This window comes from Planococcus citri, chromosome 1, assembly GCF_950023065.1.
Source record: "Planococcus citri chromosome 1, ihPlaCitr1.1, whole genome shotgun sequence".
NCBI lineage: Eukaryota > Metazoa > Arthropoda > Insecta > Hemiptera > Pseudococcidae > Planococcus > Planococcus citri.
Window position 1 is genome coordinate 29,168,980 of NC_088677.1, and position 16,107 is coordinate 29,185,086.

General features: G+C 32.7%; 1 protein-coding gene across 7 annotated transcripts in view; it reads left to right on the forward strand.

Annotated features, from left to right (window-relative positions):
• Positions 1-16,107, forward strand: part of LOC135831225 (uncharacterized) — a 373,616-nt gene that overhangs the window by 239,241 nt on the left and 118,268 nt on the right. Inside the window, exon 1 of one of the 7 annotated variants that reach the window (XM_065343561.1) lies at positions 4,992-5,044. The exons of the other annotated variants lie outside the window; for them this stretch is intronic. Coding sequence (XP_065199633.1) covers positions 5,028-5,044 — 17 coding nt within the window. The 5' untranslated portion in view covers positions 4,992-5,027. Of the gene's footprint in view, positions 1-4,991; positions 5,045-16,107 lie in introns of those variants that run through there. 7 annotated transcript variants of the gene reach the window in all.

A 16,107-nucleotide genomic window follows, 5' to 3' on the forward strand; every position in this document is an offset into this window, starting at 1 on the left:
TTATGATTTACTGCAATGGCGCGTAAAAAACCAGCTCGAATCTTGTCGCCGCTCGTGATAATCGATGACGTTTACGACTTGTGAAGATTAATATGCGTTGAAAAGAATAGCACATCACACTCCATGATAACAATCGAGATCCGTGTACAATTTTTGAGATATGTATTATCTCATTTTTGCGTAAAAATTCTCCTTATTATACCTCTATTCTCTCTCTTTTTCAAGGTAAAAACCTTCGTTGGACTCTCGAGTAATCTTGGTTCCATTATAAGTGGTAGATGGGGCACTTTAGGGCCCCGAATCAGAAGCACCAAAGTGACCCACCCATCGATTATTTTATAAAATGAAAAAAATCGAAAACACATTATCGAAAAAAGTTCGTTTATTTAAAAAAGAAAAAAAATTCCAAAAAACGTACAAAAAAATCTATTATTAAAAAAAAAAACGAACACGTTGCCTAAAAAACGTAAAACAAACGAAAACGAACATGTAAGCATAAAAAAACTTGAAAATAATTTTAACACTCAGTCTGCTGTGTTCGAAGTATTTGCATTCGTTTTTTTTAATTTTTATTTCAAACGTTTTTAAAATGAAAAAAAAAATACTTATAGATTTTTTGTACATTTTTTAGATAGCGTGTTCGTTTTTTTTCTACGTAAATAATGATAGATTTTTTCAGATGTTTTTGTTCTTTTTTAAATAAAAACACTTTTTTTGATAATGTGTTTTCGAATTTTTTCATTTTATAAAATAATCGATAGGTGGGTCACTTTGGTGCTTCTGATTTGGGGCCCCAAGACTGGAACTGGCCAAATGTGTCCGCTTTTTTTTTTAAGAGAAAAAAGAATAGAGAAAAACACAATTATTTTTCAAATGTAATAAAAAAACTAATGAAACAAAACATGAACACGATCATTTTAAAAATCGAATAAACGTTTACGACTAACTTGAAATAAGTAAGAAAACTAATAAAACAAAACACTAACACGATCATTTTAAAAATCGATGAAACGTTTTCGTCTACCTTATAATAAGTTTATAATAATTATTTTAAAAAATACACAGCCTGCTGCGTGTTGAAGTATTTGTATACTTTTTTTGAAATTTTAATCATTTTTAAAATGAAAAAAATTGATTCGTTTTAAAAATGATTAAAATTCAAAGGAAAAAACGGATACAAATACTTCTAAAATATCATACTCGTATACTTGAAGTCTTATTAAATGTTGAAAACGACTAGCATTATCATCATTATTATTTTGGTAGTTTTTATTAGGTACCTAAGAAAATGGACTCCCAACCGAACAGCGCTTAATCGGTGGAAAATCTCCACATTATTATTAGTACGTACTTCACGCAACCAACAACTTAACTCATTGCGTTCTGAAATAAAGACAAAATATACAAGTATTATACCTACGTAAAGTATGTTAATGCTAATATTCAACTTTTAGTGCACTGTATTTTTGAAGGTACTAACTCGGTAGCCACGTGTTGCGCAAGTACGCGCAAAAATCCACTTGAAATATTGAAAAAAATGATTTATTACAAACACACACACATAATTACTAAAAATAGACGAGCGTTGTACGCTATTCCGATATCATCATTATTACGATTCACTTTTTCCCACCATTTCTGGAACAAATCTTTAGTGTCGTTGAGAAGTTGAAATGGTGGTACTCCAGGAGTTCTGTGTCTTCTTCTGAAAATGAGACTGGAAAGCTTTGCTACTGATATTGTTAAAGTTTCCAGAAAATTTGTCATTTTGCTACTCGTAACAAATTCGTCTGGGTCTTTAATTTCTCGCATCATCATCATCACTTTCAGATCATCTTTATCATCTGGACTGGAAAAATAATCTTCGACAATCCCATCATCTTGGTTTTTCTCGGCTTATCTCCGATTTCTCCTCGGGCGAGCTGCATTATGTCGGCGAGTACAGAGTCTCTCTTCAATCAACATATTCTCTACCTGAAGTTGATTGAGGTAATGCTCCACCTTGTCTTTCAGGTCAATTCCGTAACTCTCTGTCACTTTCAATATGGCTTCAAACGCTTCAATAGGGTCATCAATGAATCCAGGCTCTGTGAACGAAAATAATAAACAAACACATCTCTGTTCAGTACGATCTCGGTTTACAGGTAAAATAAGTATTTTCAAGTTGGACCTAATCGGGACTGAGGGCCAAGGGCCATGTTGCATGGTTGAGGAGTGTTTGTGTCGTCAACTAGCGCAGCTTTTTTTATATCTGTGTTGTCTGTATCTAAAGTGATTTTCTCGATGGTGATCATCTTATTTATAAACAGGTTGATGGCGGAATAAAAAGCGTCATTCTCACAAATGTACAAATATTTAATAATTTAATATTTAATTAAAAATTATATAAATTTTATTATTATTATAATATATAAAAAAAATGAATTGAATATTTTTTATATTAATGTATTATCGGCATGTATGGGACTGAAGTCTTCTCAATTTATGGACGAATAAATGGAACATGAGATAGGGATAATCTGAGCTATTTTTCCATTTTTTACAAACATTTGTTCGTAAGAAACGAATATTAATAACTCGTTGCAAAGATCTACTAGAAATTATCTTGAGCAAAGAGACTCAAGTTAATGGAAATTTCTACAACTGAAAACGACTGAAAAATATTTCCGAAATGAAAAAAAAAGCTCCCAAAACAAAAAGTTACTGATACCTACTTTGCAGGGAGTTGGTCCGTTGGAGAATGGTTGGTTGGTACTTACCTGGATCTATTTCTATACCTACGTAGGTAGGTACTTCACAGTAGGCTGGCTGCCATTGTGAGTAACTTTTTGTTTTGGGTCCTTTTTTTCATTTTGGATATTTTTTCAGTTGTTTTCAATAATTGTAGATATTTTTTTGGAAGTTTTATTCGAATGGTGACGATCCTCTCTAGCGCGTTCTTTTTCAAACCCCCCTTTTTTCCTCAGTCCACCAAATAATGTTGGCCTCCTTATATGTATTATACAGTATGACACAGAAGTAGTGCCCGGTGGCTTTTATTTCTAAGTGGAAAGAGCTAGAGAGATGAATGAAGCGGCGTTGAGTAGGGAAAAATAAGGGCTTTCAAAAGCTACCTTGAAAATTTCAGGCCCACGCACAGGGTGTCCACAAATTGAAAAACCGGTTTGGTCAAAAAATTCAAACTGGTTTTTATTGGCGCAATGTATTCTACACACTGAGGCGACAAAAACGTGATATGAATTTTTTGAAACCGGTTCATTAATTTGCAACCAGTTAACAAAAAATACCCAAAAATTGTAGTTGGAGAAAAAAGTTTGAAACAAAAGTTGTAGAGCGTGAAAAATTACACAATTCTGTCTAATCACATTTTGAAACCGGTTCATTGGTTCGCATTTAGCAACCAGTTTTTGACAATCACCTAAAAATTGAAGATACAGAAAAATGCTTGAAACAAAAGTTGTAGAGCGTGAAAAATCGAACCATTTTCAGTGAACAGATTTTGAAACCGGTTCATTAATTTGCAACCAGTTATCAAAATTACCTAAAAATTGGAAATCGAGAAAAAAGCTTGAAACAAAAGTTGTAGAGCTCGAAAAATTACACAATTCTGTCTAATCACATTTTGAAACCGGTTCATTAGTTCGCATTTAGCAACCAGTTTTTGACAATCACCTAAAAATTGAAGACAGAGAAAAATGCTTGAAATAAAAGTTGAAGAGCGTGAAAAATTGAACCATCTTTGCTGACCGGATTTTGAAAATGGCCAATCAACTTACAATCAGGTAACTTTTGATGGCTTGCTGCGACTTAATGAACTGGTTTCAAAATCTGATCAGCGAAAATGGTTCGATTATTCACGCTCTACAACTTTTGTTTCAAGAATTTTTCTGTATCTTCAATTTTTAGGTGATTGTAAAAAACTGCTTGCTGAATGCGAACCAACGAACCGGTTTCAAAATGCGATTTGACAGAATTGTATAATTTTTCGAGCTCCACAACTTTTGTTTCAAGCTTTTTTCTCGATCTCCAATTTTTAGGTAATTTTGATAACTGGTTGCAAATTAAGGAACCGGTTTCAAAATCCGATCAGTGAAAATGGTTCAATTTTTCACGCTCTACAACTATTGTTTCAAGCATTTTTCTGTATCTTCAATTTTTAGGTGATTGTCAAAAACTGGTTGCTAAATGCGAACCAATGAACCGGTTTCAAAATGTGATTAGACAGAATTGTGTAATTTTTCACGCTCTACAACTTTTGTTGCAAACTTTTTTCTCCAACTACAATTTTTGGGTATTTTTTGTTAACTGGTTGCAAATTAACGAACCGGTTTCAAAAAATTCATATCACGTTTTTGTTGCCTCAGTGTGTAGAATACATTGCGCCAATAAAAACCAGTTTGAATTTTTTGACCAAACCGGTTTTTCAATTTGTGGACACCCTGTGCGTGGGCCTGAAATTTTCAAGGTAGCTTTTGAAAGCCCTTATTTTTCCCTACTCAACGCCGCTTCATTCATCTCTCTAGCTCTTTCCACTTAAAAATAAAAGCCACCGGGCACTACTTCTGTGTCATACTGTATATTAGAGACACTGAAATTGAAAAATTATTATGTAACAAAATCAAATAGGATGGAATTTGTTATTATTGTTTTGGAATTTCAATACTGCCAGAGGCATTATGTTAGAACTTTTTACAGTGATCCCCTTTTTAAAAAAACCTCTCTTGGTTCTCCAAGTAATGTGAGTCAGCCCAATTCATTAAGTTGAATCCATGATTGAGTTGTCTGATGAAAAAAAAAATAATAAAAAAAACATGCATGATCTAAAGCTTTCCTCAGAAATGAAACTATTATCTCCATTTTTGGTTGAATTTTCAGCCTCGAATTGAAATGGGTTGATCCGGTTGATTGGTTGAATGACGGAAATAATGCATAATATTGATGAACTGATCCTCATTATTATGTATTTTTCTTTTGTTTCAGGTGAGTTGAAATTGTAGAAATCAGAATTGTACATAGAATATGTGACCATGATATGTCGTAATCAGTAAGTCAGTTTTTCATATTGTTTTTGAACGAATTGACGTCAATTTTTAATTTAGACATCATCATTTTTTTGAAATATTTGATCAGCGATCGATTCACTCGTTCCCAATTGACTGATTGGGTTATTTTTGAAGAAATATTTCGTGAATAATTATTATTGTTTGTCAACAGTGAGATCAACAATTGATGAGAATTCATAATGAATTTTCGTTCAATAATGACTCAATTTTTGTCGATTTTTCTGCCCTGAAAAAGTGATTTCCGCTGAAAATCCCATCGAAATTTTTGTGCAAAATAGAGAAATTATTATGTGCTCTTGTTTTGCTTCTGCAAAATAACTTTTCGATTTTTTTTTATTTGCAACACTATTGTTGCGTACTGTTGTAAGAGCCAGTTCAAGTGAAAATAACGTAGGTAAGAAAGAAGCGAACATTCGTTGTTCACTTTGAAATGACTATGAAGCTCGCAACTTTTCTGTGTGATCTGCAACATAGTAAAGTGAATTATTTAATTTTCCAATATTTTACACGAGAGAAAAAAATTGCTGATTTTGGCTAAAATACGATTAAAAAAATACGCCACGTAAATCACGTTAAATTACGTTATGGTACGGTCGTGTAAGTATTATTACGAGTATATACGTACGTATACAGAAAGAAGTGGGTAGTGCTGGGTAGATTACGTATATAAAATTGACGTGTAAAATATACAATTTTTCTTTATTCGTTGGTTCAGCATTTATCAACCTTCTCACGACCCATCGGTTATGCTATCGATAATAAATATCGGTTATATAAAATCTCGTCGACTGTGTAAAATGTACATTAATTTAGCGTATTTCTCCCACGACGACGCGATAGACCTACGCGTCGACCAAAAATAAAGATTATGTCGAGAGGGCTCGGTAAATAGAGTGCGAGTGGCGGCATCTTGGATAAAGATAAATGAAATAGATGCTTGATTCTGTCACGATGCTCGAAACCCCTTTTAAAGTTTTCCAACCCTGGTACACTGGAAGAAGCTGGAAATTCGCTAAACGAAAGATATATTGCTGGGCCGTATTCACCTATCAAATAAGCCGACTTTAATTATTATTAATTGCCGATATCAGACGTGTGCCTTGCCCTTGCTAATCTCATACCGTATTCTCTGCCTCCTGCACCGCTGCCGCTGTGCCAAATCAAAAACTGTACAATACGGATTAATGCGTATACGATAGTTAATAAAATTTCACGTTTATCGTACGGTATAGCCATGTATGTGGAAAAGATTTCGCGCAATTTAAAAGCCCATGTAGAACCATCTTCCCCCTGAATAAGTTGAGGTTTGGGGTAACAGCTGCCTGCCATGCCTCATGCCTGGTCGAATGTCCGCGTCCGGTCCGGCCACCTCGTTAGATCCCGAGAGAGTAATTTCACGTAAATATTTTAATATATGCCTGGCTTTTGGTAACGATTTTTCGTGTTCACGTGGCACGATTCGTACATGACGTTTGTTCGGTGTAGGTGTGAGGTTAAAGATGTGGTGACATGTCGTCTGTTCTTGTCGTGGAAATGATGAAGCATTATGGCAAGATTAATTATAACGAGCTGGTCTTCATTGTTCCGTGTTCTGTGTACGTTTTACGGCTGGTTTCCTACTGATTAGTGATGTGGACCTTGCGTATTTTTTTCTAATTTGAATTTTCCTCATCGTGGTACAGGTGGAATCGTATTATTAGTGAATTTTAAGAGAAAGAAATCAAATCATATGAGATTGGCTGACTGAAAGAGCATGTCAATCCAAATTTCAAAATTTGAATTGGAAAAATTTTGAAAAATTATTGTTTTGTAAAAAAAAATTCAAGTTTATGTTACGAACATTATTTTAAAAAGTTGAACTTTCATTGACTAATTTTTTCACCATTCACTAAAAAATACATACGAATAGAACACTCTGTATGATTAACCATTTTAAGTGAGGGAGAATTTTGGATCTTGAAATTGAATCGTACATATGTAAGCAGAAGAAATAATATGCTGAAAAAATTAGGGAGAAAATCATAAATTTTCATGTTCACAGGGAGCAGTGAAAGCACAGTTGTGTTTAGTGTGTGTATTTTCTGTCCTTTGAAATCGTGACGTTTGACTTGCAGATCCAGAACAATTCAGTTGAAAAAGTCTTAAAAAATTTTTAGCATGTCTTTTCTATGTATCAAAATGAACACAGATCTTCTGCGTGATATCGAATCCTTTATTGATCTACCTAGGTGATACATATTATTTAATTTTATGAATTATGCTATTGTAGATAAGAATATAATCAGGATCGGAAACTGGTGAAGCAAAAAATCCTTGACCTCCCGAGAAATGTGGAGCTAAAATTTTGGCTTCACTTTTCTCTGTAGGTACATTTAGAATGTAAATGGCCGATCCAGTTAAATATCCATACCTTATTATCCGCATAATCTTTTGAAAAAATTCAATAAAGAGCTTATTATTCCTCCTCGTTCGGGTTCTGGTGTTTGTAACTGATTTGGCATTTGTTTTGGATTTTGGCAAACACCATCGGCATAATTGAAAAATAAAATCTCATTCGGTGATAGACCTGTTGTAATGCATAGGACAGTTCCACTACTCAAGTAGCACATTCCTACCTTATATGTGTACGAATTTGTAATTTGTCTCTCATCCTTAAGTTGTACCAGTTTTTTTTCACATTTGGCATTTTTCGTTATGTAATCGTCAGTGTAACGATACCGCACGAACGCTTCTGTCTTCAATTGGAGGCAAACATTCTTTAATTGGTTCTCATATACTCGAATGCTGCATATACTAGCACTAAAATAATAGTGAAATTGAATTTTTATCGGGTTTAAAAAAAATTCCTTAAAATTAACTATATCTATGATAAGTGAGTAATTTTCTGATCAATGTGCAGAGTGCAAGTTATCATGTCTAGCGAGATCTGATCCCTCAGGATCTTAAATGAAATTTAATTACTTTTCTCTGTTTGAGAAAAGAACCGGTTCAAAACTGTCAAGTACATACCACTTTTCTTATGAAATAAAGAGCACCTTGAGGTAAAAATAAAATGACAACAAAATTATATTTTCGACATCCGTTTGCTTGAAAAAAAAACGTTGAGAAAGCGAAAAATCTGAGTGTAAAATTTTGTCTCGCCCAGCCTCCTTCCCCTCTTGAAAAAATTCCAAAAATTCAGAAAACGTCCTGCTTCAAGTCTTGATTTATTTAATTTGAAATTTTATTGCAGACACCTTGGAAAAAAGAAGGGAAAAACCTCGATGTTTGGGAGGGGGGGTGTTAATATTTTTGAAAGTGATGATTTTTTTGAAAGGTAGTGAAAAGGTAGTCAATAAATTTTTGTGGACACCCTGTATAGTAAAAATTTGCTTTTATAATCGTAAGCTGTACATACATCAAACCAAAACGACGTTCAGGGAATGAAAAACCGCAAAAAATTTACAGCTCTCTTGTTTTCTCCTGAAATTGTCCGAAAGTCTGGGGCTTTGTTGTCAAAAATCATCAAAGAAGCATTGTTTTTTTTGCTGAAATTGTCAAAGTCTTGATCGAGTTTAATTTTTAGGTATAAGTGAATATTAGAATGTTCTTTGTTTCGGTAATTTTTTTTTTCAATTTTTAATTGAAAATGTTGTTGCTTTTTTCGTATGATTTTTTTCTCTGCATTTGGTATTTCTACGAGTACACATAATGTTTTGCTCTCATTATTCATCATTTTTGATTGCTTTTATACTTTTATTTTAGAAAGAAATTAAGAGTAAATAGTGAAAAAAATTTACCACTGATGATTTTCAAACTCCCTCACTGTCAGCAAATTGGTGCTACACTGGATAACATCACACAGAAGTTTAATAGTTCAAAAATTGCTGTACAAGCGTGAATGTACGATGCCATTTCCGCTCGTAAACGTTATTTTCTCGTAGGTGAAATTATACTCGTACAAGCAACTATCAAAGTGCGATGTCTAATACGTTCTTGAAACTGTCTTGGAATTTTTTAAACCAAAAATTAGCTGTGTAAGTATTGATTGAACATACGCGAAACAGATCATACTCTTATGTATAGGTAGTAGGTAGGTAAGTAAGTAATTCGAATTTACCACTTTTATATTTTTTCTAGCGAAACGTACCGTACCTCTGTATCTCTGTTATCCGAGTGGTAATTACATTCATCCTAATTATCGGAGTAAAAAATTACGTCGTTTTGAAAATTTATGCGTTATCCATCTGGCTCTCAAACTGATTTTCTCGAGTAGATAATTGAAAAAGAAAATTACAAGGTGAAATTTACACTTGTTCATTAGTGAAAATCCAAGTAAAACATTATGCATACGTGCAGTCGTGCATATCTTATGTAATAGGTACCTAGTTAATTTAAGGGTAATTTTCAATTTTCCGAAGTCTGTTGTCTTTGGCTCGATAATGTATTTGAGAAAAGCATGATCCGTTTCCTTAAACCCTGCTAATTGATTAAAAATTGAGTTTTCCACCAAAAATCAGTTTACTTACTTCTATAGCCTAATATTTGCACCAGTCACTTGAATCTTGCTAAAAAGTAAAAACACTTCCAAATTTTTGTTGGAATTTTTCTTGAAGGTGGGACTTTCTATAGGGTATCGAATGTTGGAGATATGTAATATGTATCTCAATTGTAGACACTAATTGGTAGATCCATCTTTGGTCTATTAGTTCGGAGTTTCGGACTTTCTCAGTTGGAGTGCCTCTCCCCTTCATGGGAAAGTACCTTCGTTACTCCTTGATTATTTATAAATTTCATATTTCTTTGTTATTTTAAATCAAAATATTTTTAATGATTCAAAAATATTTTACATTACAATGCAATTTTTTGTAAATTGTATATTTAATAGGTACATTATCTTCAAAACAGTCATAAAATAAATATAAAAAATGAAACATAAAATAAACTAAGAAACACCATGACGATCTGTATTTTTTGGTGTCTTATCAAGTTATCATCAGTTTATATTTTTACAGAAATACATAATTAAAATATTAAAGCTTCTATATTGAAAACCCCCGACGTAATAATAACATCATTACCAATATGGTCATATGAAATCACATGAACAATTAAAACATTTCCAAATTCCTTAATGGTTTTTTTTGGTTCGTATTTCACCACATCTTTGACGCCTACTGCATAGTTCATCTTTCAACTAATGTTCACTATTGTATAACCATCTCGTTACTATGTTAATATTAGAATTTTGGATCTTGAAATTGAATCGTATGTAAGCAGAAGAAATAATATGCTGAAAAAATTAGGAAGAAAATCATAAATTTTCATGTTCACAGGGAGCAGTGAAAGCACCGTTGTGTTCAGTGTGTGTATTTTATATCCTTGAAATCATGACGTTTGACTTGCAGATCAAGAACAATTCAGTTGAAAAAGTCTTGAAATTTTTCAGCATGTCTTTTTTATGTATCAAAATTAACACAGGTCTTCTGCATAATATCGAATACTTTATTAATCTGCCTATTAGGTGTAGTATAGAAAGACCAACGATCAACATTCTACATAAATAAGCATACCTTATGTACTTTAGAAATACATATTTAATTTTATGAATTATGCTATTAATAATTTGTAGATAAGAATATTTGTATAATCAGGATCGGAAACTGGCGAAGCAAAAAATCCTTGACCTTCCAAGAAATGTGATTTATCATGGACTAAAATTTTAGCTTCACTTTTCTCTGTATATTTAGAATATAAACGACAGATCCAGTTAAATATCCATATCTATGATCCACATAATCGTGCGAAAAAATTGAAAATTGAACTGAATAGTCCTCCTTCGGGTTCTGGTGTTTTTAACTGATCGAGCATTTGTTGTGGATTTTGGCAAACATCATTAGCATAAGTGAAAACTAAAATCGCATTCACTGATAGACCTATTGTTATGCATTTAACATCTCCGCTGCCTAAGTAGCACATTCCTACCTTATATATGTACGAATTTGTCATTTGTCTATCATCCTTCAGTTGTACCCTTTTTTTTTTCACATTTGGCATGTTTCGTTATGTAATCATCAGAGTATCGATACAGCTCGGGCACGCCAGCCGTCAATCCGAGGCAAACATTGTCTAATTGTTTCGCATATCCTCGACTACTGCATATACCAGCACTGAAATAATTGTGAAATTGAATTTTTATCGGGTTCAAAAAAAAAATGCCTTGAAATCAACTATAAAAAGGTGGGTAATTTTGCTGAAAATTTTCTGATCAATGTGTATAGTGCGAGTACCTAATTATGCAGGGTGTCCACGAGACTGGAAAACCTGGACAAGTCGGAGAATTTCGTCGGTCTGGAAAAGTCAGGGTAAAGTCCGGGAATCTTGAAATTTACAGCATTTTTTACTCAAAAGTCTGGGAATTTTGTGAACGGTTACTTCAAACAGATTTTTCCATTTCTTATAGTGAAAAAATTTACTCTCGCTGCAGGTCTCTTTTGTCAAAAATTGCCAATATTTCGAAACATCTTACTTTTTTGCAAAAGTTGTTGAAGTCTTGCATTTTGTCGACTTATGAGTTATCATTAGATAATCTCGCTTTTTCGAAAATTTCCTAAAATGTTTCGCTTTTTTGCTAAAAACTCGTTTTCTATCAAAAATAGCAAAAAGTCTCGCTTTTAGCCTAAATTGTCAGGAATTTTTTTCTCTTTTTTTGCGAAAAGTTGATAAAAATTAAGTTGTTTTTTTGTATCCGAAAACTCTCACTCTTTTCCAATGATAGTTCTAATGTGTCGTTTTTTCGCCAGAAATTGCCAAAAAATCTTTTCTTTTACTGAAATAATTGTCAAAAGTCTCGTATTTATTGCCAGAAATCGTGAAAATTCTCAATTTTTGGCCCAAAAATGTCGTTGGTTTTTTTTTAAGGCTATTCTCTACCCTTCTGTTATCAGTAAAATTTTGATGAAAACTATGAACTTTGGCCGGGGATTGTGGGAAAACTATTGGACGGATTTTCGTGGGGTTTGATTTATTTTATTCAGAAAACATTCAAAAGCGAGGGTATGTCGAGATATTTTTGATTTATGTCATTTTGTGGTTGTCATTGGGAATTGAATGGAGTACTGATGCTCAGATCTCCGTTGGAAAAGCTAAATTAGAAAATATGGCTACATACCCTCGCTTTCAATGATAAAGTATTAGCATTGGTGAAAAAAAATTGAAAGAATTTTGAAAATTCACGGAGAAATCCCCGTCTGAAGTTTAGATGGGAGCGGGTCGCGGGACATAAGTACGACTAAATTCGTTCACTCGATTACACGCAATCTTATGAACGAACGATGAAAATAACGAACAAATCGGCTTCATATTTCGAACGTTTTCATTGCGGGTAGAGAATAGCCTTAAATCGGAAAGTTGCAAAATGTTTGTAGTTCCAACTTTTTCGGCAAAAATTGGGAAAAGGACTGTTTTGGCAGTAATTGCCAAAATGCCTCACTTTTTGATAAAATTGAACAAGTTTCTATCGAGTTTCATTTTTTAGATTTTGATTAAAAACGAAAAGTTCTGATTTTTTTGGTTATTTTTTTCTGCAATCTTTATTGTCTACGTTTTGTCGCTTTTTCGGTTACTTTTTCGAGCTTTTTAGGTTACTAAAGTCACCTTTTTCGGAAAAAATGAGTACCATGAGCCTTGGAATTTCAAAAAATTATTGATCAAATTTGAAAAATGTTGACATTAAAAAAAAACTATTTCTTTATGAAGTCGTTTTATTTTTCAAATTGTAAATTTTCCAAAGCTTTTGCCCTTTGGAAAAAAAAGGGCACAACTGTAGATCTATTAACGGTATTTGGGGCTCATGATGTTCAAAAAAAATTGACCCCCCCCCCCTTGATCGCATGTGTAATTCATTTTTCAAGGGTCCGGAAAAATTGAACAAATTGGTCTGGAGAATCTGGAAAAGTCAGGAAAAATCATTTCCAAACATTTGTGGACACCCTGTGTCAAACGAGATCTAATCCCTCAGGATTTGAAATGAAATTTAATTATGTACTTTACTCTTTTTGAAAAAAGAACCGGTTCAAAAAATCGTCAATATCGAAAGATCAATCTTTACAGCAGGTTAAAATAACTACTCCAATTCAAATTTTATAGTGAAAATTTGCTTTTACATATAATCGTAGGCTGTACAGTGTGAGTACATCAAATCAAAACGACGTTCAGGGAATGAAAAAACGCAAAAATTTAACAGCTCTCTTGTTTTTTCCTAAAATTGTCCGAAAGTCTGACTTTGTTGTCAAAAAAACTTTTTTTTTGTTACCGAAGTTACTTTTTTTTTTGAAAAAAATTGAATACGAGCCCTGAGTGTATGAGCAGGGACTTAGTCAATTTATGTTGGTGAGGTATTTACTAGGAATTGTAAGTGTAAATAGTCAAAAAATTTACCACTGATGATTTTTAAACTCCGCTAATGTCAGCACATTTGTTGCTACACTGGATAACATCGCACAGAAGTTTAATAGTCCAAAAATTGCCGTACAAACGTACATGTACGATGCCATTTCCGCTTGTAAATGTTATTTTCTCGTAGGTGAAATTATAGATACTATATAAGCAACTATCAAATTGCGATGTCTAATACGTTCTTGAAACAGACTTAGAATTTTCTAACAAAAAAATAGCTGTCGCGAAACGGATCATACTCGTATGTGTAACAGCTATTTCGAGTTTATAACTTTTTATATTTTTTCTAGTAAAACGTAAGGTATCTCTTTATCTCCATTATCCGGGTGAAAATTACGTTCATCCTAATTACCAGAGTAACAAATTGCGTTGTTTGTGATTTTTCATCAATCCGCTCGAGTTAAGGTGAAAATGAAAATTACAAGTGCAATTTACACTTGTTCATTAGTGTAAATCCAAATAAAACATTACAGGTATCTTTTTTTTACCTCGTAAATTTGAGGGTAATTTTTAATTTTCCAAAGTCTGCTGCCCTTGGCTGTATGAGAAATACAATGTGAAATGCGTATTTTGCAGGGTAAAAGTTGTACGTGTTGTATTGATTTGCAGTTGTCATCCGAGTAAGTGAATTATTATATTGAATTGTCAAGTTACACTTGTGATACGTGGCTCGAGTGTTCCAAATTTTTGTTGGATTTCTTCTTGAAGGTGGGACTTTCTATAGGGTGTCGAATGTTGGAGATAGTAGGTATGTACTATTTCAACCGTAGACACTAATCGGTAGATCCATCTTTGGTCTCTTAGTTCAGAGTTTTGGACATTCTCAGTTGGAACCCTTCCCCCCTCCACTGGAAAGTGCCTTCGTTGCTCCCTGATTATTTATAAATTTCATATTTATTTGTTATTTTAAATCAAAATATTTTTAATAATTTAAAAATATTTACAATACAATGCAATTTTCTGCAAAATGTATGAGTAATATTTAATATGTAGTAAACAGTACACCGATAGGTACATTAAATTATCTTCAAAACAGCCATAAAGTAAATATAAAAAATACGACTAAAATAAACTAAGAAACACCATGACAATCTGTATTTTTTGGTGTCCTAATCAGTTTATATTTTTACAGAAAATTAATACTTATATTATAATATTAAAGCTTCTATTATTGTAACCCCCCGACGTAATAAAAAGAGGAAAAAATTGAACGTTGATAATAATATGTACTAATAATGTTATGTAAAATGTGACTCACCAGCGATGACAAATATACTTGACACTTGAGGGAAGCAAACTCCATTTCCTTAAACCTTATTAATTACCTAATTTAAAAATAGAGTTTCCCGCAAAAAATCAATTCATGCACTTACTTCTATACTTAGCATTAAGTAATTGCGCTGCGTTTATTAAATTTTTCACCTTAAGTCTAAATTTCTTATAGTTTATTTTAAAAACAGTGAAGTGAAATACATAAGTATGCAGCAATCCTACGAACATGCTTACTTTGTTAATACTGTCATAATAGCAACACAATGCTCGCATTTGCCACTGGTCCCACTAATACAATCACAGTTTTCACTTATAATTTTATACATAAATAAGATGATGATGAAAGCTGCAATAATGCAGATCCACATTATATGGTGGTTCAGTGGATTGGCATGTATGAAGAACTAATCCTCTGACATGCACATCATTGTATATACATATGTTGATGCATTATTATAGCTAATGATGATGAAGATGAAGGAATGGGAACATCACAAACACCAGTTACACCAATGCGAATTTCACGTTTATTTCATTTCTTTGTAATCCAACACCGTGCTAATTAAATTTAAAGGTTTTTTCAATTGTACTTGATTAAACTACGGATGCGTTGATGTAGGAAACTTGCCTATCTCACCTGATAAAGTATTATTTGAATTACTTAGATGAACCCTTTGGAGGTTCTATGGATTTCCATGTTGGGGAAACAAATTGCTTTAAATGGTGTAATGGGATACTCTGTCCAATCAAACAAATCACAAAAAATTGAGTTTTCAAAGAAATATCATTTTGGAATATGAAAGTTTTGAAAAAGCTCAAATTCTTAATTTTCAACAAAACAAATGAATATAAATTTAATTTTTTTTCAATACCTAATACCTATGTAATTTAACAATATGAGTAAAAAACATTGGTCAAAAGCATTTTTTTAAAAATGAGGGTAAAAATTGTAATAACAATACCTTAGTAAAAAAAAATATCATCTGGCATTTCCTAGGTTGAACTAAAATAAAAACTTGGTGCAGTACATACTTGAATGAGTTTGACCAAAAAATGAATCAACAAAAAAAAATTTAGACCGCAAAGAGAGGATTTTTTATTAAGTCATAAAATCGTTTCTAAAATAGAAATATTACACAAAATTTGGCAGAATTGTGAGTTTCGTGGTTGAGTAACTAATAATGAAGACATTTTTGCTTTGAAGCAAGAGATGTAGCACGAAACTTTCTTTCGTTTTGGAAAAAAATAAATAGTTTACCACTCAATCAGATGTTGGAATATGATGCTGGAACATACAGAGAAATAGTAATCAAAAACACAAATCCATAGTGTAAAG